This window comes from Saccostrea echinata, unplaced genomic scaffold, assembly GCF_033153115.1.
Source record: "Saccostrea echinata isolate AGI-Se365-2 ecotype Australia unplaced genomic scaffold, CSIRO_AGI_Sech_v1 ptg000030l, whole genome shotgun sequence".
Classification (NCBI taxonomy): domain Eukaryota; kingdom Metazoa; phylum Mollusca; class Bivalvia; order Ostreida; family Ostreidae; genus Saccostrea; species Saccostrea echinata.
In genome coordinates, this window is record NW_026889779.1 from 30,233,398 (window position 1) to 30,260,107 (window position 26,710).

The 26,710-nt window shown below is 33.8% G+C and overlaps 1 protein-coding gene across 4 annotated transcripts in view; it reads right to left on the reverse strand.

Annotated features, from left to right (window-relative positions):
- LOC133197681 (alkaline phosphatase, tissue-nonspecific isozyme-like) overlaps positions 1–24,964 on the reverse strand; it is a 28,450-nt gene extending 3,486 nt beyond the window's left edge. For 2 of the 4 annotated variants that reach the window (XR_009722439.1, XM_061333819.1), the window contains exons 1-5: positions 24,888–24,964; positions 24,473–24,699; positions 3,285–3,471; positions 1,443–1,615; positions 691–901 (exon numbers count right to left, since the gene is read on the reverse strand). Coding sequence is in view for 1 of the 4 variants with exons in the window: in XM_061333819.1 (XP_061189803.1) it covers positions 691–901; positions 1,443–1,615; positions 3,285–3,471; positions 24,473–24,699; positions 24,888–24,930 (841 nt within the window). In the remaining 3 variants the exon portion in view is untranslated. The other 2 variants (XR_009722441.1, XR_009722440.1) reach the window with 2 other exon arrangements.
- Positions 24,965–26,710: the final 1,746 nt, after the last annotated feature.

The window sequence follows — 26,710 nt, forward strand, 5'->3', positions numbered from 1 at the left end:
CATGATCCTGGGGCCTGGTTCCCAGAACTCTTCATACATTTTACGCTGTACAACTTTTGCTAGATGATTGGGGGTGTGTTGCAGGTGTGCAATAAGGGTTTCAGAATTTTCTTTTTCGCCCTGGGGGGACAAAATGGGGGTCTAAAAACGACGCTTTTCATTTTACAAAAACCTGGTTCCCAAAACTTCTCATACATTTTACTCAGTAGTCATCTTTATAAGATGATTGGGGGTGTTCTGCAGATGTGCAATAAGGTTCGGAATTCTCATTTTTAACCTTGGGCGCCCCCAGGGAGGGGGGAGGTCGATAAATGATGTTTTCAGTTTCCAGTTTGGGCCAATTTTTTTTACAGAAAAATATTTTTTCTGAAACTCCTTCTTTTAAATTCAGAATTTACTTCATTAAAATCTTTAATTTCAGAGTGGTAATGAATTTATTATTTGAAATACTAACATAAGAGACCCATTGCCTCCTTGCTCACCTGTGCATTTTATGCTCAATTTGATATTTGTACATTCATACACATTTAATGTGAATTATTGAATAACTTTTGTAGCTTCTTCACTACTCAGGCACAAGGGACAAGCATTCACTTAGAGACAGACACTTGTGTGCGGATATTACTGTTAGATGACAGCAGCTACAGTTCATATTATTATCATGTAATCAGAAACGAATTAATCCTTTACCCAGAACATAATCAACATCTTTCTCGTCGATGCTATCGAAATCGTCTTTCTTCCAGACATATTTATGCTTCCGGTTCTGCGCAGTCTGTATCGCTTGCCATTCTTCAACCAAGTTCCTGTTATCCAGTCTTTTATTTACATTAGTAGCCCCTGTTTCCGGGTCAGAAAAGTTTTTGGGATAAAACGCTCTCCGCCCTCCTCCAAGATATACCTATGGGATGAAATTTAACGATAGTTCAGTTTAAAATGCTTTGATGCCGAAAGGTTTAATTTATAGACATAAAATGAGCTTTTGTTCAAACACTGATAATGGAAATTATAGTTTTAACTTGTACACATTTGTCAAATAGTTTGGAAATAATTTTAAAAAGTATGATGTATAAGTACTGCCAAAAAGCAAGTACAAGTACCGGTACTCAGTAATTAAAAAAGAGTACTTTTTACATTTAAATCCAATGACCTAAGGCTTGATCTTTGAGAGATCACATTGCTAAAAACAGGTCTACTGAGCAACAGTATTATAAAGTTTGAACCATACCATCCAAGAATTAAACATCTTAGATAAAACATACGGCAGAAAAACATTCAAAAATATTATATGGAGATATGAATGTTGTATAAAAAGAAATCGTCATAATGGTTAGCTTTTAATAGCTAAGGAATACCCTAACTTACTAATCGCAATGTCGGCTTCAATCGCATGTGAACATTACCATTTCTGTAACAGTGCTATGTACTACAGAACAGGATACCTGTATGTCGTTGTTGCTGTGCACTAGCTGGTAGGCGATGTCACGGCATACTCCATTCGCCTCCTGGGTGAGGTCGGCGTCCGACTCCCAATTCCTGTGGGCCGAGTGCGCATAGGTGGAGGCCGGAGTGGCATGTGTGATCCGCGCCGTGGTCACGACTCCTGTAGACTTACCTGCAAAACAACGTAGGTCCATAGTAGGTTATTCAAAGTATCGTGCAGAATAATGTATACATCTTTGTCTATACATCAGTTCTCTTCATTGCCTTTTACTTCTAATCATAAAAGTATTTTCAACGTGAAGCAAAACAGTGAAAAGCAAGTGTAACGCAAATATTAACATCCCTGTGCAACTTGATTTCACCGAAATGATATTCGTACTATCAAAACCAGTCGCTGTCTATTAGAATCATTCCAGTCACAGGATCAAGTTTGGTCTAGGTAGGGCTTATAATTACTTGGAAATGGACCTGATCCGCGAACTTTAACTTTGTGATTCATCTGGAAAAGTAGGTCAGATCCAGCACCAAAAGAAGTCTGTTAGTGTCCATCCCTAGATGTATCATCCATTAACGTTTGGTCCAGATAGGGCTTTTAGTTACTTGAGAATGGATTTGCTCCTAAAACTTTAACCGGGACGCCAACGTACGGGGAATACGAGTATATTAAAGGCAACGTAGTTTGAACTTTATTGTCTTTTTCCCTGGAGTTGAAGAGTTCCAATACTTGAAGGTACTGTGTGCTACATAATATCTGTATATGTTGTTGTACACTTCTTCTAAAACAGGTTTGGATAAACAAAACATCTAGAATACATGTTTAGTAATTTTTGTTTATTTTTCTTTGAATTATACAAGAATTTTCATCAATTTACATCTTTTCAAAACCCCTGGCAATGTATACTGATTTTTTGTTTACGAACATCTAATGGCACCATAATAAATTAAGAATATCTTGAAAAATTGTCAGTAGGTAAGATACATTGCGTATGTCCTTAAGCTCATTTCGACTTCGCTGTAGTCGGCTAAAATGTGTCCACACATAATGATCATTGCACTTATGTACCACTCTCCTAGACTTAAACTTTAAACTTTTGACCCTTAAATCAGCAGTGAAATTTAACATAAGTATGCTATTGAAGGGTTCAGTGCACTCTTCATATATTTATATGTATAATGCATAAGCGTCGGAAGCAAATTGATTGATTGTATGTTGTTTTACGTCTCATTCGAGAAATTTTTTCACTCATATAGAGACGTCACCATATACCGGTGAAGGGCTTCAAATTTTGACCTTACTCGGCACTCAGGGCCATTGAGCAGTGAGGGGTCTTTATCGTGCCAACGCCTGCCGTGACACGGGGCCTCGATCTTTAAGGTCTCATCCGAAGTACCCGCAACTTTCACTTCAAAGTGTCGAGCGCATGGCGAAGAAATAGTTGCTTCACTTTTTTATTGACTTAGGTCAGTCGCGGCCGAGATTCGAACTCACGACCTCCCGATCACGGAGCGAGCACTCTACCGACTTAGCTACCGTGAACTGTGTGAAGCAAATTGAAAGTGGGGGAGGGCTAATTGAAAGGGGGGTAAACAAAAAAAAAAATCGTTTGGCGACTAAGCTCCAATTTTCAATGCCTATATTATGTCTATCTTTGCAAAAAGAAAAGTGGGGGGTTAAACCCCCCCCCCCCGCATCCGGTTCCGACGCCTATGCAATGATATATGTCGAATAATGTGCATATTAGCAAGTATGGTATGAAATTAAAGGATAGAGGGATAATCTCCAAAACTCGACCAAGATGTCTCTGGGAAAATTATGAGAGACAGATTTTTAATGCACTCACCATCATCCTGGGCTTTTCTTATGACAGATTTTACTTTGGCAGAATCCCCTAATTCTACTAATTTCGCACAGTCTTGACCCTTGATACTGTCCGTGACCCCAACCGTCTTATAATTGACCTTGACTCCTCCTAAAATAGCCGTTGCCGTTTGGGCTGAATCTGGAACTTGTTTATCAGATCCATATATCTACAACAAAATACTTAATTACTTTTCTCATCCACTTTATTGAATTGTCCTTATATGTATATATTATTGAAACATATATGCGGTGTTTTTCTTTAATCTTTCAAAACTGATAAATTCTATACAGCATAATTATTCGTATGTAATTTTCACAAAACATCTATCGTGGCAAAAAAAAAAATTATATGAAGTTATGAATACATGTTCAACTACTCATACACTATAGTAAATTAATTCTATGTTCCAAAACAAAATGAAATTTTAAGAGAAATCAGAAAGCTCATATTTCTCAAGCTCTTGCCTAAACAACAATTCACCAAAATCATTGTTAAAATTTCCAAATTGAAATGATTCAATTCCATAACGTATTCTTTCACAACATCGATTAATAATGATTCCTGACATAAGCGTCATCAGGTAGGTAACAAATTGACGTCTCGTATTTTCTTGATTTTTTTTTGAAAGTTTGTAGCATCTGTCCTAAATAAAGACAACACTGACCTACTTCAACTTATGGTGTATGATATCTTCCATTTCATATATCCATGCATTAAAACAAGAGGCCCATGGGCCACATCGCTCAACAGAGCACATTGGCTAGGAAAAAAGCAAAAATCAGTTCAGTATTGAAAAGTTTACATAGGGGAGGGGGGCTTGAATTTTAAACTATCTGATGATGCTTTCATATCAATATAACAAATGGCTTTGCTGTTTTTGAGCAGCAGATTTTTTCCCATATATTCCTTTGTAAAAATTTGATCCCCCATTGTGACCCCACCCTACCCCCGGGGGCCCTCATTTGAATAAATTTTATTCTACACAACCCGAGGATGCCTCCATATCAATATGATTAATCATGGCTTTTCTGTTCTTGATAAAAAAGATTTTTCTTATGTATTCCTTTGTAAAACTTTGATCCACCATTGTGGCCCCACCCTAATCCCGGGGGGTCATGACTTGAACAAACTTGAATCTACACTTCTGAGGATGCTTCCATATAAATATGACCAATCATGGCTTTGCTGTTCTTGAGAAGATTTTTAAAGTTTTTTCCTATATACTCCTATGAAAAACTTTGATCACCCATTGTGGCCCACCCTATCTCGGGGGGTCATGACTTGAATCTACACTACCTGAGGATGCTTCCATTAAAATATGACCAATAATAACTTTGCTGTTCTTTAGAAGAAGAGATTTAAAGAATTTTCGTACGTATTCCTATGCTAAACTTTGATCACCCGTTCTGGCCCCACCCTACCCCCGGGGGTCATGATTTGAACAAAATTGAATCCATACTTCCTGAGGATGCTTCCATACAAGTATGAACAATCATGGCTTTGCTGTTCTTAAGAAGAAGATTTTTAAAGATATTTTCCTATATATTTCTATGTAAAATTTTGACCCCCCATTGTGGCCCCACCCTACCCCCGAGGGTCATGATTTGAACAAGCTTGAATCTGCACTTCCTGAGGATGCTTCCATATAAATATGACCAATCATGGCTTTGCTGTTCTTGAGAAGAGGATTTTTAAAGATTTTTCTTATGTATTATTATGTAAAACTTTGATCCCCCATTGTGGCCCACCCTACCCCCGGGGGTCATGATTTGAAGAAACTTGAATCTACACTACCTGAGGATGTTTCTAAATAAGTTTCTTCTTTCCTGGCCCAGTGGTTCTTGAGAAGAAGATTTTTAAATGATGCCATTATTTTTTCTTTAATTCCTTATTATCTCCCCTTGAAAGAGGGCGTGGTCCTTCATTTGAAGAAACATGAATCCCCTTTACCCAAGGATACTTTGTGGCAAGTTTGGTGGAAATTGGCCCAGTGGTTCTTGAGAAGAAGTCGAAAATGTGAAAAGTTTACAAACAGACAGACAGCTAAATAAACAGACGGACAGCTATACGGACGCCGGACAAAATGTGATCAGAAAAGCTCACTAGCTCAGGTGAGCTAAAACGTGATCTCTTAAAATGAATTGTTTCTCTCCTTTAAAGAAATTTTACCAGCATTTACTCCTCTCAAAAAAAAAAAAAAAAAAAAAAAAGAATTGGTCAAATATATCTTCAATTTATTAAAGAAAACAACAATTCATTTGTAACTATACACAACTCAGATTAAATTAATTTCTGAGAGCAGTAATTCTACCGCACTCTTTAGCTAAACGATTGAAATGCACGCATCAAATAGATTAATGTTCGCAACAATTCATATAACGAGAGCAATAATTAAGCTATTGCACGCATCAACTCAATTATAAATCTCCCAATTCAATAAATGTGAGCATTAAGGAAAAAAAAATCTCTTTAAAGATGTATATATTTATTAAGGTTGTTGCAAAGTGATTACAGATTTCCTCTATAAACTTTACATTCCATTAAAGCTCTCTTCAAAAAACAATATCAGAAGATGCTATGGATGAATGGTTACCACGGCAACAGTCCCAAAGTTCGGAAAAAACAACAAAATGTAAATGAAATCTTACTGCATGTTCTTGGAGCAATGTGGAACTATGATCATTGCTAAAACGAAGTTTAAGACATGTAATTAAAGTGTATAAATTGGTTTCTAAAAAGACCAAGAAAACACACGGAGTTTAGTGTTATTATGGAAATAAGATGAAAAAGTCTGCTTCTATACCTTTTTAGGATTGTTCAACGTTCTCTTTTAATGGTAATTTATAAACTCTTTCCCACCTACGTCCCATTCAACAATTTTTCACTCTTGTAGAGACGTCACCGTAAAACGGCGAAGGGCTTAATTCAAATTTAGACCTATACTCGACACTCAAATGTTTTACAGGTATAATATGAATAGGGTCCTTTATCGTGCCAAAGCCTACCGTCATGTTGTAAATTTTGAATTTACTGCCACCCGGTAAATTCAAAATTTACAAAATGACACTACCATGACACACAACCTCGGTTTTTAAGGTCTCATTCGAAAGACCCGTGACTTTCACTTCAAATGCGCTTGCCGAAGAAACAGTCAGTACTAGGTTTACGTCTTATGTTTGACGCGGCGCGGCGAACGAGAATCGAACCCGGGCCTCCCGATTACGACGCGAACGTAAAAATAAAAATGTAATCATGCTAATTGAAAAAAAATATGTCAAAGCTTATCAAATATAGGTTAAAGATTCTGTTAATCTTTGCGTTTATCAGAATTTGATAATGCTTGCTTTTAAATGCAAGAAATCATAAAGATTGTTACCATGACAATCAAGAGACCTGCAAGCAAGTTATAAATGTATTGCTTTTTGTGGGATCTTTAGATGTCTTTTGTTTATTATTCTTATAAATAGTAGAAACTAAATATAATCTCAATTTCTTTCAAACATAACCATTGTTACGACTATATATACATTAATTTAATTAGTTTTCCCTAAAATTTCTCTTTTTTTAAGACCTAAAGTAATGACTGTTTTTTTCTATATATGTTCTATATAAAAAAAACGATGAAAACAGAAATCCAAAGAACCAACCCTTGCTGGCATTTAAACACTTTAGGAGTACAAATATCATATAAATATCCTGAAATTTTCAAATTGTATTTTGAATAGCTCTGAGAAATGCATAAAACTGGTCAGGAAATATCAGTTAATGATAATTCAATAAGAACTGGAAGGGACTTCAGCAGAAAATCTCTCCGATATCAGTGTCAAATAACGACCATTTGGTTTAAATTGATTTGATAGATTTTAAGAAATTGAATTCACAAAATTTGGGGAGAAATTAATTATAGTAAAAAACAACATTAAATACACAACTGAACAAGGTCTTTCGTTGACTTATCAATACATGTATACCCCCCCCCCCCCAAAAAAAAAAAAGAAAACCCCAACAAACTATGCAACAGAAGTATTCGGAAAGTTACATCCCTCTCTCTCTCTCTCTCTAATATATATATATATATATATATATATATATATATATATATATATATATATATATATATATATATATATATATATATATGTGTGTGTGTGTGTGTGTGTGTGTGTGTGTGTGTGTGAGGGAGAGGGTGTGTGTGTGTGTGTGTGAGAGTGTGTGTGTGTGTGTGTAACTTTCCGAACACATTTTCCTATACAACACCAGTATGTATATTATCCGAGGAGCTGTCGATGATATTTGTCATGGCATTAGTGGACACTAGCACAGCAGTGACAAAGACGATATACGATGCTATGAACGAACGTAATAAGTTGGAGCTAAACAGCTGCTAAATGAAACCAACAAGATATTCTAATGACTTCAGTCACTTTCCTTGATATCCATGACAACACATTGGTTCATGTTATGTTTGGAAACAAAATTCTAATTCAGACAGTGATAGTATGTAGTATAGCAAATAATACAGTATAGATGTTGTGTTTGAAGGCTATATAATAGAGGAGCCGTGTACACTTTCAATAAAAAATGGACCTAAGGAAAAACAGATAGTTTAAGGATTTTTATTTTTCTTTAACTTTACCACGAGTTTAAACTGCATATTCTAAAAAAATAATTGCTAACACATTTGCATCATTGTGTTTACCAGTCATAACAATTAAAAGTGACGTCATCGATACATAGTTCGAAACGTGCGGCTGCGTCAAGTTTGAGGACGATTTTAGGGTACGGACGAATTTAGGGTATACGACGATATATATGTGAAATTAAGGTAAAAGTCTTAGATTTGAGGATAAAAATCATACCTTGGAAGTCGACGGGTGAATAGGGATTTCAGGATAGAGCATCTGGCACTATATCGTTTAGCTGCAATAATGTAGCCCTCTCCGATTTTTTTTAATCTGATATTTTCAGGAGAGGGCTACAATTCCACTGCATCTCCGTAATGGTGCAAATATATTTTTTAGATACGGGCGACTGCAGACAAAATAAATTGTTTTTGCATTCAACTTACTTCCAATAAGACGGAATTTTTATTCACTATCAACATCATAGCCCATTATACGCGAAAACCAAGTAAAATAAATTTGCGTGTTTCCCAGTCGTTCTCCTCTACAGCCATGACAGTTCTCGCGTGATGTACTGAGACTTGCGCTTGAAATTTAGAATCACTTGATAAAGTAAATATCGGTGTTGATAAATGTTTGTGTTGTATGATATCACTGAACATCGATAAATAAAAGCATTCCATGTAATATTTTTTAATAATAAGGGAAATCCAAAACAGATCCGCTCCCCTAGATCCCGAATTCTCATTGGTTGTCCCAAAAAAAATCGATCAAGGTCAGTAAATATGGCGGATAAATTGAAGTTGTGATGTTGACATACACGAAAAATAACCGATATACGGATTGTTCTCTATATATTTGGATCAATTCATGTCTTGCATAACTACATTTTATGAGGTCAGGTAAGATATGTTAATAAAATATCCGCTTACTGAAAATTTGAGCCGAAATCTGTGCGGTAGTGAATCACTCCCCTTGCACCATTACGGAGATCCTAAGGAGTTATAGCCCTCTCCCAAAAAAAAAAAAAAAACAAAAAAAAAAAAATCGGAGAGGGCTACATTATTGCAGCTATATATCGTTACCATCTAAAACATAGGTTCTAGTTTCAGAGTCTATCAATTCTGACAGTCTCATAGGCCGCGCCTTGGTCAAAGGGGCATATATGCCATATCTAAGAAGAAAAAGGTGAAAGAGGCATGAGATATGTTATTGAGGCCTGAATGATAAAAGGTATGTAAAAGCACTAAAAATGACCAACGACACGAACAATAAAAAAATGTCCATAATATTCAGGAAGTAATGTCGATCCTTCCTCTGGTACAGCAAAGTAGGAAATCGTACAATCATGTATTCGCTTAAAATATTGTAATTTCAAATACCTTATGTTAGTTAACTGTAAAGTTTTCACTATTTAGAGAGAATAGTCTTGCTTGTCAAAATCAGGAATTATGACCAGTTCACGTTCATCCTGGTGAAGTCATTAAGGTTGCTGATACCACTGGAATGGAATGACTTCCGCCTGTGCATCCAGAACTGAGCATCGGCCCATCTTGGGTTATGGTCAATAACCACTACTGTCATGTCACCTTCGAGGTTGAAAATTCCCCCAACTGATTCATTGACTTTCTTGGTCTTAATGGTCGTACGCAAGTAATGATTTTTATAGATATCAATGTGCTTTTGAGAGAGAGAATGTTCCGCTTTACTGTGCCCTGTTGATCTCCATTAGGGAATTTGTCCTGTCAAACAGAAAATTGTATATATATCTCATCAGCTTCAAGGTTTGAAAAAATAGTATGTTAAGTAAACGTGATTTACAATTATGAAAGTTTCTACTACTATCCCCTTGTTCTTTATTTCATATTGTTTGAGCTGCTGCTCTTACTTCACATGTCTTAACCAAGTTCCCACACCTTAGTCTAAAACCTCGGGTTGGAACACTCGCATTGATTTATATATTCTTAAAGATTGAATATATAGGTTTCAAATGGTCCGTCAATAAATGACACATGGCAAATGAAACCCAGTGTAATTATCTAGCTTAATTTCTGATTTTGTCTTCCGTCTAAGAGAGAGAGAGAGAGAGATCTTAAAAATCCACAAACAACATCATAAATCATAGTGAACAAGGAAGAATATCCTATTTCAGTTACCGTAAAAATGTTTTTAAAAATCTATCTCAGATAGTTATGTTGTATATCTTGTTTGTTAAAATAAAGTATATCAGGAAGGACAGAAGAGTGCCTGTAGTCTGTAAACTTTTTTTACATTTCCTAAACAGATCAAATGACCCTAACACCCCCCCCCCCCCCATTTTAGACAGAGAAAGCGTTATTTTAGTAATACAATTTTCGGGGAAAAAAACAAAACGATGTCAATTTTTCGCTATTTCTTCATTTGAATAATTAGAAAACAATGGTTTCTACATCCAAAATGGCTCTGATTTCGTGTTTAAAACCGAATCCGACAGCAAAATTGATGTTCCCTTGCCATCAGTACGGACAAATGTATAAGGTATTTGTTTGCATGCTATCAAACCATTTTCTGGACAAAAGGGACATGTTTACCCACCTTACGTCGAAGCTCAACCTGTCGAATATTTGAAGAAATTATCTGTAAGAGGTCATCAGACGTAATTATTGAAGTGACACTGTCGAGACGATGTAAATTTAAAGAACCTTTTTATTTGTGTAAAATAGTTTCTAAAATAAAAAAAAATATTTAGAAAGTCAGCTGCACTGACTATCTGGGACACTATATCCCTTTTCACAAAATCTTTTGCTTATTATATTTAATTGTAAGCATGTCGTAATTCAACTCCTTTATCGTGTCCCAGTTAAAGACTTTGGCGTTTTTTATTGTCGTTGATATCGACCGTTCTAAACATAACAAATATGTACAAAAACTCACTGAACTTTACTTTTGTTAGAAATGGGTTACCAGTAGAACGATTTTTTAAAAATATAAAACAGCAGCAGGCAAGTTTTTGAAACTATCGTAGAACTATAGAAACACCGTTTCTATAGTTTGTAGAACTTAGGAAACGTCTTAAAATATCCACTTCATTTCTAAGTGCATTTTCAAAATATCTTATCTTAGGAATATTCCTAAGAATTTATTAATCTTCATACAGCTTATGAAAGATCCTAAGTTGATCTTAGGAAAAAAAAAATCTTTCCTCGTAATTATGAGATATTTTCTTGTTATTATGGAGGTAGAAAACATGATTGTTTTTTACTTGATACTAATGGGCTTTCATACCAACCCAATCAAAATAAATAATATATTTTAAAATATTAGGAATAGGCGCACATCGTCACATCGACACAGAAATCAAGATCCGTATCCGAAAGTTATGGAGCCTAAACTCTGTGTTATATAAACATCACTAGAATTTTTTTTTGGGGGGGGGGGGGGTGCGTGGGTTTGGGTGGAGTGGAGGTTATAAACAAACGAATAAAATGTAAGCTAACTTGCAACAGATATCTATAATTTGTCATATAAACTTAAGATTACAAAACTAAGGCTAAAGACCATGGGTTTTTCAAATCTTTGTTAACAATGATATGTCTTGGCGAGTCCTTGTATACATAATAACAAAAAATGAACACGGTATCACCTACCTTTCTGGTGGGAAAATGATACTGCTTCATTGAACTCAAAAGATGCCAATTATATCAACATTCTCTCCTGTATGGCGTTTTATTCCAGGGTGGGGACCTCCTCTGTTTTCCCAAGGGCCGTAGAACGCGGCATTAGTGATTATTGACCATAAGATGTAGAGATGGTCAGAGACAAAGCAAGGAAAACACAGGCTGAAGTCATATAGACCTAAATCCTGATTTTGACTAGACGATTCTCTCCAAATAGTGTTAACTTGACAATTAATCCACATTTTCAATAAATAGATTACCCTAACATTTGTATTTATTACTTACATTACTATTTATTATTCCTATTATTCGATAATCAGTTCTAGAAATATTTCAAAATTTATAAGAGATCTAAATTCCTTATGACTTTTTTTTCTGTCACTTTATCATCTTTCAAAATGTTTCTTTCTTTTCATCTGCTTTATTGCTTACACTATTTGAAGAGAATATAAGATAGTAAGATTAAATAAGTTGTCGTTATTAATTAGCGATAATTAATTCGTTCAATTATGTAAATCGCACTTCTCACCAGAGTACACCAGACAGACCGGACGTATTTCATAGAAGTCCGGAATTATTTCAAATCAAATGGTTTTCATCTTTCTAATTATTCATGAAAAATTGTAAATATATAGAGCTTTGTAGTTTAGATATAGAGCTTTTTGTTTTTCTTATAACTTTCTAAACTCTTCTTTGTCCTGAGGAAGGGATAAGGCGCCCCGAAAATTCGATAATTTCTATAGTTCGTGTCGTTGGTCATCTTTAGTTATATATATATATATATATATATATATATATATATATATATATATATATATATATATATATATATATATATATATCTCAAAATTTTAAATGTTACATGCAATATTTATATAATAGTAATACATCCTTTTTTAACTTTAAAAATGATATAGTCTATTAATTTCTCTCATTTGAAGACAAAATTATACGTACTTTAAACAAACAAAAAAACATATATCTCAATGTATTTTAGACCTATATATGAGAAATAAACGATAAAAAACTTTTGTTCAGGGGCATAAATACCATTACATGCTATTAAAACCTTTCGCCTTAAAGCGGATAGCGTCTATTTGCACGCTGTCCTTACAGGTGTACAGTCTCTGTAAGCACCAAAAAAAAAAAAAAGAAAAAAAAAAGAAGGAAACGACATGTCTCCGATTTTGATGAAATTTGCAACACAGGTGCGTATTGGTACGAAACTAGCAAATATGGTGTCAGAAGTTTCACATGTGCACTCGGTTGCCGTGGAGACGGATCCATTGATTTTGGCTATTTTTGACCAAAATTAAAACATGAAAATTGAGGAGATGTAAACGAATATTTGTCGGTATCTAAAACACTCAAACAAAAATCATTGGATCATAAGATAACACGAACTTTGAAGGTATACAGGGCATATAATCATTTATTCTAGAAATATTCTCACTGTAAGGAAGAGGTCATGCAAACTGACATAGTTTCTGAAAATGTGAAAAATGGGTAATTTAGTATTTTTTGAGATCTTTAAGGCTAAATAAGAAAAAAAATTGTCCGTGAAAAATTTCCAAAATCTTATGTTTGTTTTTATACTTTAAGATCATTAGTGTCATCTCATGAAAAATGTTAACTTCAAATCTGTGTCTAAGCACCTTTAATTTATGGCTCTGATAGTATGTATGAAATGGTTTAACTGCAAATATATTAAAGGTGCTTAGACACAGATTTGAAGTTAACATTTTCTCAAATTTTCTGTATAATATCACGACTTATATATTGCAATAGCATTTCATACGAAAATATTTTATCAAGAAGTTATTGGAACTACGAATTCCTAGACGCGTTTGATTAGCACATCATTGCACTTTCACAAATTTTATCTTTATCCTTAATATTTAAGAAAAGAAGCGATTTTGTTGTGTATTAATGAAAAACATTACATCTATAATTCAGAAAATTCAGAGTAGAAATGTGCGAAAGCAAACCCTCTCACTAATATCGTCAGCCCGTGCTCAGTGTTGTGTAGAGAGTTTAACAAATTGAATACACCCGTGAAACGTAAACTGTTTTTGTAAACAGGGCACGAGCTCTGTTATTGTTAATGTTTACGATTCACCGGGTGTGTTCAATTGTTAAAGTCTGCACACACCACTGAGCACGGACTGACAATACTGTGAGTGGGTTTTGATTTCGAACATTTCTACTCTGAATTTTCTGGATTATAGTTCTAATATTTTTCATTAATACACAACAAAATTGCCAGTTTTCTTAAGTATTAATAATAAAATTAAAATTTGTGAAAGTACAAGGATGTGTCAATCAAACGCGTCCAGAAATTTGAAGTTTCAATAACTTCGAGATGAAATAAGATTTTTATTTTATTTTAGTATGAAATGCTATAGCAACATATAAGTCATGAAATTATACAGAAAATTTGAGAAAATATTCACTTCAAATCTGTGTCCAAGCACCTTTAATGACAAAAGCTGGACACCACCAGCTGGAGTGGACAAGGGTTGAAGGGGATTCCCATTTCTATTTATAGCATCAAGCACCTAAATATATATAATATATCTCTGCATATGAGGAAAAATTACAGTTTTATACTAACCGGAAGCCTCATAGAAAAAGTATGAACAGGTATAATGCTTTCTATAATAATTGACACACAAGGTTAGCTTTTTAAAAAAAGCTGAGAGTCAGCCACTGGAATACAGAAAGTTTCTTTCTTGGTTTGTGATGGTATATGATTTGTTTTATCCATCATGTTGTGTTCATTAAAAGTCATTGTCGCCTAAGTTAAAATTCGCCCAGTCGTTTTCTTATTTGTAACATAATGCTGTACATAATAAATAATAAAGCATAAAATAAATTTTAGTTAGGTTACATCGTGATCTTTATGATGACCTCCAATTAATTTCTCTTGGGCGCGGACATCAGATAAAGTTTGTCTCAGAAATGAACAAAGCCACTATATGATCCCAATCATTTAACGTTGAAGAATGTATGCATTTTCAAATTTACTGTTAAATTCTATAAATGATATAGATTATGATGCTTAAAAGGAAGGTAGACCTTGGGTTAGATTGTGTTAATTATTATTAGATAAAAGTTTTTAATCGTGCAGGTTCAAGGCAATGCATGACAGGGGAAGGGGGAGGGGTGCATACTGTATGTATATTTAATTCAATTTCTAAATTTATTTTAGTGTTATTAGGAAAGAAAAGAATTGCTTCCAAAATAAAGTAATCAACTGGAAATTCAAAATATTTTAAACATACAGTACGTATACCCTAAAATGATACTGGATTCCATCTCGCTCACGCTCTCTAATTGGGGGGGGGGGGGGGGGGGGCTGTCTAATCTAATCCGCGCAGTTTCTCTCAACTATCGCAGTTCTACTGTGGTCAGTTTCTCACCTGTGGGCGCGGTTCACGTGCATAAGCGGCACTTACATGTCTATCATCGTATACATTATAAGACTTTACACATCTTAACTGATCTTCTGACGTTTTCATAACTTTCATCATTAAAGTGAAAAGAGATTCTTTTTTCACTGTTTTGGGACCTTTGTGCAAGTGGATTATTGTGTGAATTCCGACCCGTACATGTCTTATGCAAGGTATTGATCGAGGGAGTCTTGCATCAGGCATTCAGAGGAATACACACAAATCCGTGAACTTGCAACGGCGATTGAAGGTATATTTAAGGAATAACTGTCTAATTTTTTGGATTCATGATGTGATCAATCGATTGGCTTGCGTGATAATTTGCATAAACGCCGAATACTGAGCTGTCTGGAGCTTGCTAGATTGTGTACCTGCCTATTAAGCGGAACCTATACCGACCAAAGTAATCCGAAGGCGTTTATGCATGAAATTATCACGAAAGCCAATCGATTGATCATCGTCATGAATCCAAAAAATCTGACAGTTATTCCTTATATTTACATGCTCCTGATTCTGCAAATTCGCGTGCTAATAGCCCCGCTTCTATCTCTATTTGTCCCGCCCCGCACGTGATTTTTTTTAACTGCGCCTATCGATGAACCAGTAGATTTATGTAGAAATAAAGTATTTTTACAATTTGTAATTCTATCTCGGACAAAGACATTGGAAATGTAAATATATATATATATCAAGTGTTAAATGTGCTCTGCATATAAACTTCTATAAGAAACACTGAAATATTTTCATAGTGTCATATTTCCCACTTAGAACAATCTCTTCTTTAATTTTTCGTTGAGAACGACGAAGAACAATGGAGTCTATAAATATAGATCGAGGTCGCGTCTTTGTTTAGAGGGTGTTTGTGAAGAATCACGCCCTTTGGTTGGAGCAAATAGCACGAGTTTCTTCAGAACAAGTCGTGTACATCTTTTTCCCAGTTTCATCCCACCGTAACTAGTCAGCCCGTGGGCTGACTAATTATTGAGGCAGGATTCTTATTTCTCTTTATAGCAACAATGGTCTAAAAAAAAGACGTCTCAAATTATCGAGAAAATGTAGATTCTTGCACTTTTTTAGGCAATGTTGGATGGAAAAATTTGCGGACTAAGTGTTATAAATATAGTATGATTGACAAGTACTAGAAACCATTTACTGAAATACACAATATCTGAAGGAGGTTCCCATTTCTATTTATACATGTAGCAAAAAACACTATAAATAGATACATCTGATTCTCAGCATATGAGGAAAAATGACAATCTTCTACCAATTGTAAGCAACATAGAAAAAGTATTTACAAAATATACTGCTGTCTACAATATGTCATGTACAAAAACATTTGGTCAATTAAAAATTGACACAATATTGAGGAAGGATTCTCTTTTCTTATTACAGCCACATTTATCTAAAAATTGATGCTGTGAGTTAATGAGAAAATATAGATTCTTGCACTATTTCAGATATTACGGATTGAAAATTTGAATACTTACTATTATATTAAACATAAGGTGACTGACAATTACTAGAAATCAATAACTAAAATGTCAATGGTTGAAGGGGGTTCCCATTTCTATTTATAGCACAAAGATACTAGTACGTCTCAGTATATGAGATGAAATGAAAATTTTCCACATACTGGAAGCTTCATAAAAAACAGTTAATGAGTAATTTGCTACCTAAAATATTTCAACACCATGATCATGTGTTTAGACAAAACTTTACACGTAATTGAAGGTAGGCTCACAATTCTTTTTTTAGCAACATTTGTCTAAAGATAGATGTTGCGTAATATGTACATTCGCATCATGGATGGAAAATTTGCAGACAAACTGAATGATGAAAACATAATGTGACTGACAAGTACATGTACTAATAACCATTAATAAATCAATGAGGATTTCCAGTTCTATTTATAACTTAAATACTCAAACTCAATGAGGATTTCCGTTTCGATTTATAGCAAGAGGCCAGAGGGCTTTAACAGTCATCTGAGAATAAATCCTGTAATGGCTCAATAGAACGACAATTTAAGAATACGCCCAAGGGCCTAGAATCGCTCTGATGATAAATTATACAACCGTATCATTTCTATTCAAAACCTCTTAATTAGTATCGTGTATATTCAGATAAAGCCTTGAAATGCCAAAAAGTAGCTCTGTGGCCTAGCTACTTTTTGGATAACAACTCTGATAACCTAAGATGCATCAAATAATAAATTTTATGATTGTAAGCCTCTTATAATTTGAAATATTTAGATATTCCCTTAAAATTTCAAAAGTGGGTCACCAATTTTTTTTAATGTTTTGAATGACCGTTGGATTTTTTGTATATTGTAACAACTACAGCAAAAACAACCGATATTTACCCTAGACGTTGATAGCTTTACATGCCACAGCAGACCAAATAACCTAGTCAGTTAAGGACAAAAACGGCCTGCTATTTAAGGTCAAGATCTAGTAAATGAAAGGTGTGTAGCAACCTCTAATGATAAAACGCCGCTTAATGATACAAATATCATTAAGCGTTGCAATTGCAACTCTTAATGCCATAAATTATTGCATTAATAGCTGACATTCTCAACTGCTAATGCTAAATCGCCGCTTAATGATAGAATTATATCATTAAGCGTCACAAATGCAGAGCAACACTGACGCTTAATGAAACAAGCAAATATCGACATAATCGACGACTAATGATACACACTAGTGTATCATTAAGCGTTGCAGTTGCAACCTTTAATGATATAAAATTTAGAAATGGCTTGCAATATCTAAGAGAAACACACATCCACCTTTCCCGAACAATGACATACCACTTGCCAAAACATTTATATATGCCCTTGTGCTATATATTAAATGGTAATTATTGGAGTTTTACTATGTTTTCTAGCTAGTCAAAGAAACTTCTTTAAGCTCCGGATGTTTAAAAGACAGATAGTCAGATAGCTGAGAGAAAGAGATAAAGACAAAGAGATAAATGAAATGATATTCAAATCCTTTTAAAAAACCCATTTTTTTTTTTTACTAAAAATACAGAAACAAGCAAATTCCTTTTTATTTGATACAACGATTTGAATAGTCAACCTAAAATATATATAATATATTTGAATATTTTTTATCGAAACTTTGTATTTTAGATTTGATACAGCCTAACACATGTCACTGTCACTCTTTCAGATATACATATCGAGAAATAAATTTGTAATTTTCACTATTGTATTTTTAATCTGCTCCATTTCTCCAAATTTCGAAAAAGAGAGACATCAATATTGACAACTTATGTTTAAGGATACATAACACAAAAAATGCAATGTAATACATTGAATAATATATATTGTTTTGAGAAAAAGGTTCATTTATCCTTTATTCGTTAATTAAATAGCACTATGAAAAATGCGGGAATAACTCATCTCATTTGAAATAATATACTTTGGTTGAAATCAATCTTAAAAGAAAATATTGTTTAAATCTCAAGATGAAAGAATTTCAGAACAGAAAGAAATTATTTAACCCCCTCCCCCGGGGCCAAAGTTTAAAAAAAAAAAGCATGTCCGCTATTTGACGTCAGCCGTGAAACAAACTGTCTAAATTTCAGTTTGTCGTCCAATGTAACATCACCGACTTTCTCATCAAAATTCAAAAAAAAAAAAAAAAAAAAAAATGCCGATCAGACTACGCTGTAGTTAAATGGAAGTGTTCAAGTTTAGGAGAAGTAATGAGACGAAGTATGTTTGTATGTGTCGGGATGGGGTGGGGGTGGGGGTTATTATTTAAAATGTTATCTTCAAAATATTTTATTTAGTGTTGGTTAAGTTAAATATTTCTTTAGGGTCTTGGGGAAGATTAGGGATTTTTTATTCTCCTATTTTTTGGAGGCCCTCCCCTTTACTTTGTAAATTTTGCCACAGACTTGCCTTATATGCAACCTAGGTAATTTTTTTTTATCATCCAGATTTACATGTGCTACCCAGGGTCCTAAAGTAAGTATTTCCATGCGAGGTATTGTTTATTGATATCAATAAAAAAAATGAAAATAAAATAAATGTCATTGCAATGAGAACTCTAACTCTCGTGCTTATTTCTGCCAACTAGACAGCACACAGAAAATGTTCAAAAACTTTTGTGTTTCTTTCTTTACTTGCATTTGTACTACTTTATATGTGTATTGAATCAGATGAGCTAGTGACCAAGGGGAATCGATCTAGGATCTAATTATGTAGCGCCGAGAATGGCACTCCTTATATACCGAAAGTCCAAGCATATCAAAGAATTGTACTATTCAAACGTGGTTAATTCTATTCGTAACTAGAAAGATTTCAGTCTGTCTCTGCAATTTTCAGTAAATAACGATCCATTTCGGTATACCATTTATACTCGCCTGTAAGTCGATTCCGCTTATACGTCGGTTGTATTTTTTTCGGGTAAATACGGAAAATTAGTCACTGACCCGCTTATAAGTCGGTGGTATTCTGCTAGAATCTGTAGCCAATTTCAGATAAACAATCTACTGTATTTATGAGCGTTTCAAAGTATATTTTGGGGGCATTTTAACAAGTACAAGATCATTTAATTCTCTAAATACTAGTGTTTTAATCCTTAGATCTTCATTTTCTGCATCAGATTAAGTTCCAACCTTTATGAACGAGTTGTTACAATACTATTAATTTTCTTCTTTAAGAAAAAAAAATATATTTTCTAGGACTCACCTATAAGTCGGACCTAGACTTTTATTCAAAATTCAACTCCCAGAAAGCCTACTTATATGGCATCATCTTAGCACATGTATTTAAATTTCAGTATTTGTGGTATCTGCAGAACTGTAGCGTTATGCTTTTATATTGTAGTCTTTAACCATGACGGTACAGATCCTTTTATGAAAATAATGCGCAATTTACGGCGCAAGATTTTCTGCGCACGGCTGGGGAGAATTTCTCCACTTTCCAGCATTGGTCAATCAAATACCTTACACGTACTGCCCAATTCTAGACACATTTTTAACCAATCTGTATATTTCACCTCCTTATCCCTTATAGTCGTCTCTACAGACCAATAAACTCGCTTGTTTTGATTTTTACTGCCATCCGACAAAAAAAAAAAAAAAAGAAAAAGATATACAAGTATATCATGCAAATCTAAGCATGCTACATTCGAAAAGAGTATGATTGTTCGATAGTTTTCTGAAAGGCGTTAAATCATTTCCCTTCCAATTTTATAATATAAAAGAAGACATTAAATGAAGGGTTGTTTTTTTTTACATATACAAAACAAATGTTTAAAAATCTTTTTTTTGACTTGATTTGAATTGCAAAATTTGAGAAAAATTCTAAGGTTCAAGTTTGCACTAATCTCAAATGAAATTAACCCGATCAAATCAACTCAAAATTAAAACAGCAAGTTTGTCATTCTGATGCAGTTAACAAGGAGAAATCAACTTGCTTAATAAGTTAAAATTGTTTGTAAATATATTGCAACCAAACAGTCTTTTTATTGTGAAATTGAAATTGTTGAATGTATTTCCAGTTGGGATCATTTAATTTACATCGGGTTAGGCTCGATTATAGCGATTTCTTTCAATCGAATCTTCTCGGGTCTTTCCGTCAGAGGTCGGAAAAACAATCCAATCTTCTCGGGTCTTTCCGTCAGAGGTCAGAAATGTATTAACATCATCGGATGTTAAAAATTTATACATCTTGCTGTTTATTCTGTGGTATATTTTAGGTAATATCTTTACATTCAATAAAGTTAAACTCCATGCTCCACAGATAAGAAGTCTTCCAACATTTATTTCAAAGTTTGTGAAAAGGGGGGTTGTCATGGCGTTTACGTAATACATTCGAGGTTGTTTTCTCCGCTAGTCGGAAAGGCCCGAGAAGTTGCGATCGCGATTTCTTTTTAAATCCTTTCTCTGACATGTTAATTTTAAATTTACCGTTTGGGAGTACATGTAAATACAAAATTTAGAACACGACAGCTGTTGTCATGTTGTAATGTTTACTCCCACGTAGTAAATTCAAGATTTAGAACATGATATGATTGTAAACTATTTCTTTTATTTTTCTTGAACACTTTTTACACAGATTAAAAAAGTACATATTATTAAATTATTGTTTTCATACTCATTCATTATTTTGCGATAAAGTAAAAAGTCTCTGAAGGTACTTATTCTATGCATTTAAATTGATTCATTTATCTGAAAATTATCAGTGGAAAAGGTATATTGTAAAGTATATGTCCATGTGCATTGCCTATGTTCTTTTAAATAAAAAAAGCATTTTGCATATACTTTTTGTTCGCCTGACCACTGCACCATGACCTGTCACCACTGTAGGATCGATCCCGATGTTCATTCTTCTTAGCACATTAAAAATACATATTCTTGATGCAGCGTATTTGTTGATTCACTGGTATATTTTTCATTTTACGATCTTGTCCTGAGAGTACATTTCTTAATTTAAATTCAAACTCCTTTCTCAGCAGTAAATTATATTAATTATACTTTCCAAAACTATACATTCTAAACATACTCGAAGTATTTAAACTGTAAATTTTATTTTGAAAATACATTAAATACGCCAAAGAGGGATGAAAATTACAAGAAAATTCACAAATTGAAATGTATAAGATCCAAAGTATCCAGTTTTATCAGAAGGGGGAGGGGGTGCTGATAAAATATCTCACCAGAAAAGATCTGTTAGAAATGAAAAATATAGGGAAAAAATAATAATAAAAAAATCACATATTCACACAAAAAACAATGCATGACAAGATCCCGGTTTGGGGGGGGGGGGGGGATGATTTTTTTTTTATCATTAAAGGTTGCAACTGCAACGCTTAATGATACACTAGTGTGTATCATTAGTCGTCAATTATGTCGATATTTGCTTGTTTCATTAAGCGTCAGTGTTGCTCTGCATTTGTGACGCTTAATGATATAATTCTATCATTAAGCGGTGATTTAGCATTAGCAGTTGAGAATGTCAGCTATTAATGCAATAATTTATGGCATTAAGAGTTGCAATTGCAACGCTTAATGATATTTGTATCATTAAGCGGCGTTTTATCATTAGAGGTTGCTACAAAGGTGCCTACAGGTTTCTCAAATTTGAGAAATAAATTCCTTTAATGATGCTTTATAACTTTAGCTTGGTCAAATAAGGTGTTTCGGGGCATAATTTGTAGATGAACAAGACGAAAAACCATATTTTAAACTGTCATTTTCAATGAAAAATTAAGAAAACCAGTCATGAATACGGGAGTTTTTTCCATATCAGACAAAGGAAATATATCCAGATTGCCTACAGTCTCTCAGAAAATGATAATTTGTATGTTCTTGGCCTCTTCTTTAAAATGATATTAAATTGAATATAGGTATCGGGATTACTTTTCACATGATTTCAAATTGAATTCCACGAAAATAGTTCATTTTCACATAACTCTATTAGAGCCGTAAAGTACGGGAAAAAGAAAGTTAGAATTGATTATGACGTCATAATGGATCTAGCACCAAAAAGTTAGTCTAAAGTCATTTACTAGATCTTGACCTTAAAAACAATATGTACCATTTTTTAATGAATAAAAGTTAATGCTATCTGATTTTTTTTTTTTTAAAAAAATAGCACTTTCTCCTTTTAAGGAAGTACTTTAAGACATGAATGAAAATTTCAGACTATAAAGGGGACCCAAAAAATGTAAATTATACACGCATTAAATATTTTTTTTTGAAAGATGTATTTTCATAAAATCGCTCAGATTGTTTGCACACGCCGCACATCTATTTAAAAGGTATTAATTAAAGGCAATTTAAAAGCATATCTTGTACATATCTCGAAACGTAAATACGAATATTACCCGTAAAATTAGTTTAAAAGGTCTTGCTATTGAAGAATTTCAATGGATAAATACCTGTAGACACTACGGTGGGATTTTTCTGCCACCTAAATGTAAGTTTTTCTATAGATTATGTCGACATGAAAGATAATTATGCTGACATGCAATATAAACATATAACATACCTATGTTAAAATGCAAGAAAAATGTGATACATGACATTGGAAAATTTCAAAAATTATCAAATAGTGCCCACTTCCAACATGCTAGGTGCAACTTATTTATGTCAGCATACAACTCATTCAAATCGACATTTACCTTATTCATGTTGACATGCGAAATGAATATATTGAAATGCATTTATGTTGACATGCAACTTATTTGTGTTGACATGCAAAATTATTTATGTTGATATAAAACTTATTTATGTCGACATACAACTTAATCATGTGGTCATTTAACGTATCTTACATGTCAACATGAATACGTTGCGTGTGAACATAAATAAGTTGTATGTCATGACATTATCTCGCATGTGAACATAAATAAGTTGCATGTCTTGATATTATCTCGCATGTGAACATAAATAAGTTGCATGCCATGATATTATCTCGCATTTCAACAAAAATAAGTTGCATGTCATGATATTATCTCGCATGTGAACATAAATAAGTTGCATGCCATGATATTATCTCGCATTTCAACAAAAATAAGTTGCATGTCATGATATTATCTCGCATTTCAACATAAATAAGTTGCATGTCATGATATTATCTCGCATTTCAACAAAAATAAGTTGCATGTCATGATATTATCTCGCATGTGAACATAAATAAGTTGAATGGAACATTAATCAGTTGCAAGTCAACATATCACTTGATAGAGATATTTGATAATTTTTGAAAATTTTCAAAATTTTGTTGTAATTATATTTTTCTTGTATGTCATCATAGTTATGTTGCGTGTTGACATATTCATGTTGCATAATGACTTAATTATCTCACATGTCGACACAATATTTTGAAAATTAGCTTGCATATAGGAGGCAGAAATATGCCACCATATGAAACAGGTAGAGGTCTAGCAAAAAGAAAATAGAATTTGAATAGCAAAAATATGATTGTTATATATAGCATATTATCATAACGGAAATGCTTATGAATTTAAGAGTTTAAGAAACTTGTATTATGCAAAATATTATCATTTATCAAAAATCAATTAAGTATTTATCAAAATATATCTGAGAAAATCAGCTCTTCTGATTAGAACCCTTTCTCCTTTCTCCCTCAAGCGATTGTATTTTTAAATTGCTTGCGTGTAATATTTTTACCTGTGCAAATTTCTGTTCTGCATACAATTTCTGTATTTCAAAATGTTTGCAAAATAGGGGCAACCCAGTTGCATACAGACCTGGTTTTATTATGTTGCTCATGTGCGCACAGCTCAGACTCTACTCTTTGTTGGTGTGCATTGTATAACATAAACACATTATTGGAACAAGAAGAAAATAAACAGTAAATAAAAAGGAACAAACAAATGAACAGTATTGTAAGTGCCCTCATACCTTGGAAAAGGCGGGACAAATGAACAGTATTGTTAGTGCCCTCATACCTTGGAAAAGGCGGCGTTTGGAAATTTTTCCCACTCTAAGACAGTCTCTTCCCCCGGGTTACCTTGCTTCTGACCTTTATAAATCCGGGCAGCATTAATTGTGGAAATACCCAATCCATCCCCTATGAACACGATAACATTTTTGGCAAATCCTGTGTTAGGTTTGATTTTGAGGGCGTTGTCAAGTTCATCTTTAGCCATCTTTGTCCAGTCCTCGGATCTCCCACCTATAAAAGAGCATAGAAGAATAACAACCAATCAACCAAAAAACAAACACGATTTTTCAAGTATCTTACTTTATACTACATAAAGAACACATTTTCTTTATGTCAATAATTGTTTTGCATTACAATAACATGCAGCTACTACAAATAATTTGCACGATTTCGATTTTGAAAATTACCAAATCACTTACCATAAATTAAAGCAAAAAACACTAGAATGCTCCTTAACCACATTTCCAACTTCTGATGTTTAAGAGCCTGCTAACGGTCTACCCCAATTCATGCAAATATTCAGAACTTCTTATTACAGCCAATAATATTTATAGTTTTTACACCCGAGTGAATACCCGCGTAAAGTCTGTTTAAATCACCTGCAAAGAACCTTGATTCTATAAGTAATGTTGACTAAGAACATCTTTCAATTCCGAAGTGTGACCGAAAGGTCAATGGCAGTTGGTCATCAAAAGCTATTTCTCTTAAACACCAAATTATTGTTCGACCTGAGTAACTGACTCCGTAATTAACCTTCTACACCCTCAGGCGAGTCCAGATGGTCAGTATAGGGATATGCAAACAGACAACAATTTAGATAAAATCAGGAAATGGGTAAGAAGAAGTAAATACTCAAAGTAAGTATGCATGAGTTGTACAATTTGACGTTATACATGATAGAATTAAGCTTCTATACATACCACCAGATTCTGATTGATGTGCAAAATAATAATTTTTTCATTTCTTGCAAATTAGAAGGGAAAGATATGTATTTATATCTAAATTATGGAAAATTTATATAGATTGCAAGCATTCATAAGAGAAATGGCCATATGTTGCCATATATTTATTTCTGAATTACGCAGCTTTGCGATCTTGATAAAGTATATTTTCAGTTTACAAAAGTAAAGTTATCAAGCGATTCCAATATGATTAGTAATTACTACAGGTATTAGATCAAAATAATAAAAGTACTGAGAAAAGCTAAGCCCCCCCCCCCCCAAGTTAGTAAGTTAATTCACTCTAAGAATAGTTTATCAGATTTTACATCAGCAAAATAAATCTATTGATAATAAATAAGTCTGTTGATAAGAAATATTGAATAAAATATAATAATATTTTTTTAAAAAAAAAATAAAAGAATTAAAGTATTTCAAAACCCTGGTGGTGGTGGTGGTGGTGGTGGTGGGGGGGGGTGACCGGTGGGGGAAGCTGACGAATTCTTACAAATAAGAGATGTTTTTTCCTTGATTTTTGGATAATGGACATATAAGTTCTACATGCAAAAAATTCAAACGGGGGGGGGGGGGGGGGCGCCGGCCCTGGATCCGCCTTTGGCCTGTGCTATTTCAGTAAAAGTTAGAGTCCATATCCAAACAGCGTTTTAGCCTTTATTGTAGATCTGACAGAATTTTCATACAGATCGGTGATATCGAGACGGGTGTCCGATTCCGACTGATCATGCAAAGCAAATTCAACAGTATATAAAACAATTATTGTGTAACATGTGTAAAAATGACATTTGAAGGCATAGATAAAAGCTGTGACACTTGAGTAAATTTCTCAATTATTTAGTTTTCTTATTTATTCCCCCTTGAACTGTTATGCCTTGGAGTGATTTAAACAAAAAATAAGATGACAGGTAAGGTAAACCAATTAACTGGAACTCTTTAGAACTCATCATTTATATTAACAGGAAATAAAATAAAAATGATAGTAGTATTGCCGCGACTGACCTAAGTCGATGAAAAATAGGTAGCAACTGTTCCTTCGCCAAGCGCTCGGCACTTTGAAGAGAAAGTTGAAGGTCCATCGGATGAGATCTTAAAAACCGAGGCCCCGTGTCACGGTAGGCTTTGCCCTGAGTGCCGAGTAAAGGTCTAAATCTGAAGCCCTTCACCGGTATATGGTGACGTCTCTATATGAGTGAAAAATTCTCGAATGGGATGTAAAACAACATACAATCAATCAACCAATCTTAACAAAATGTTCATGTTTGGAAAAAAGGCCTTAATTCTAACAA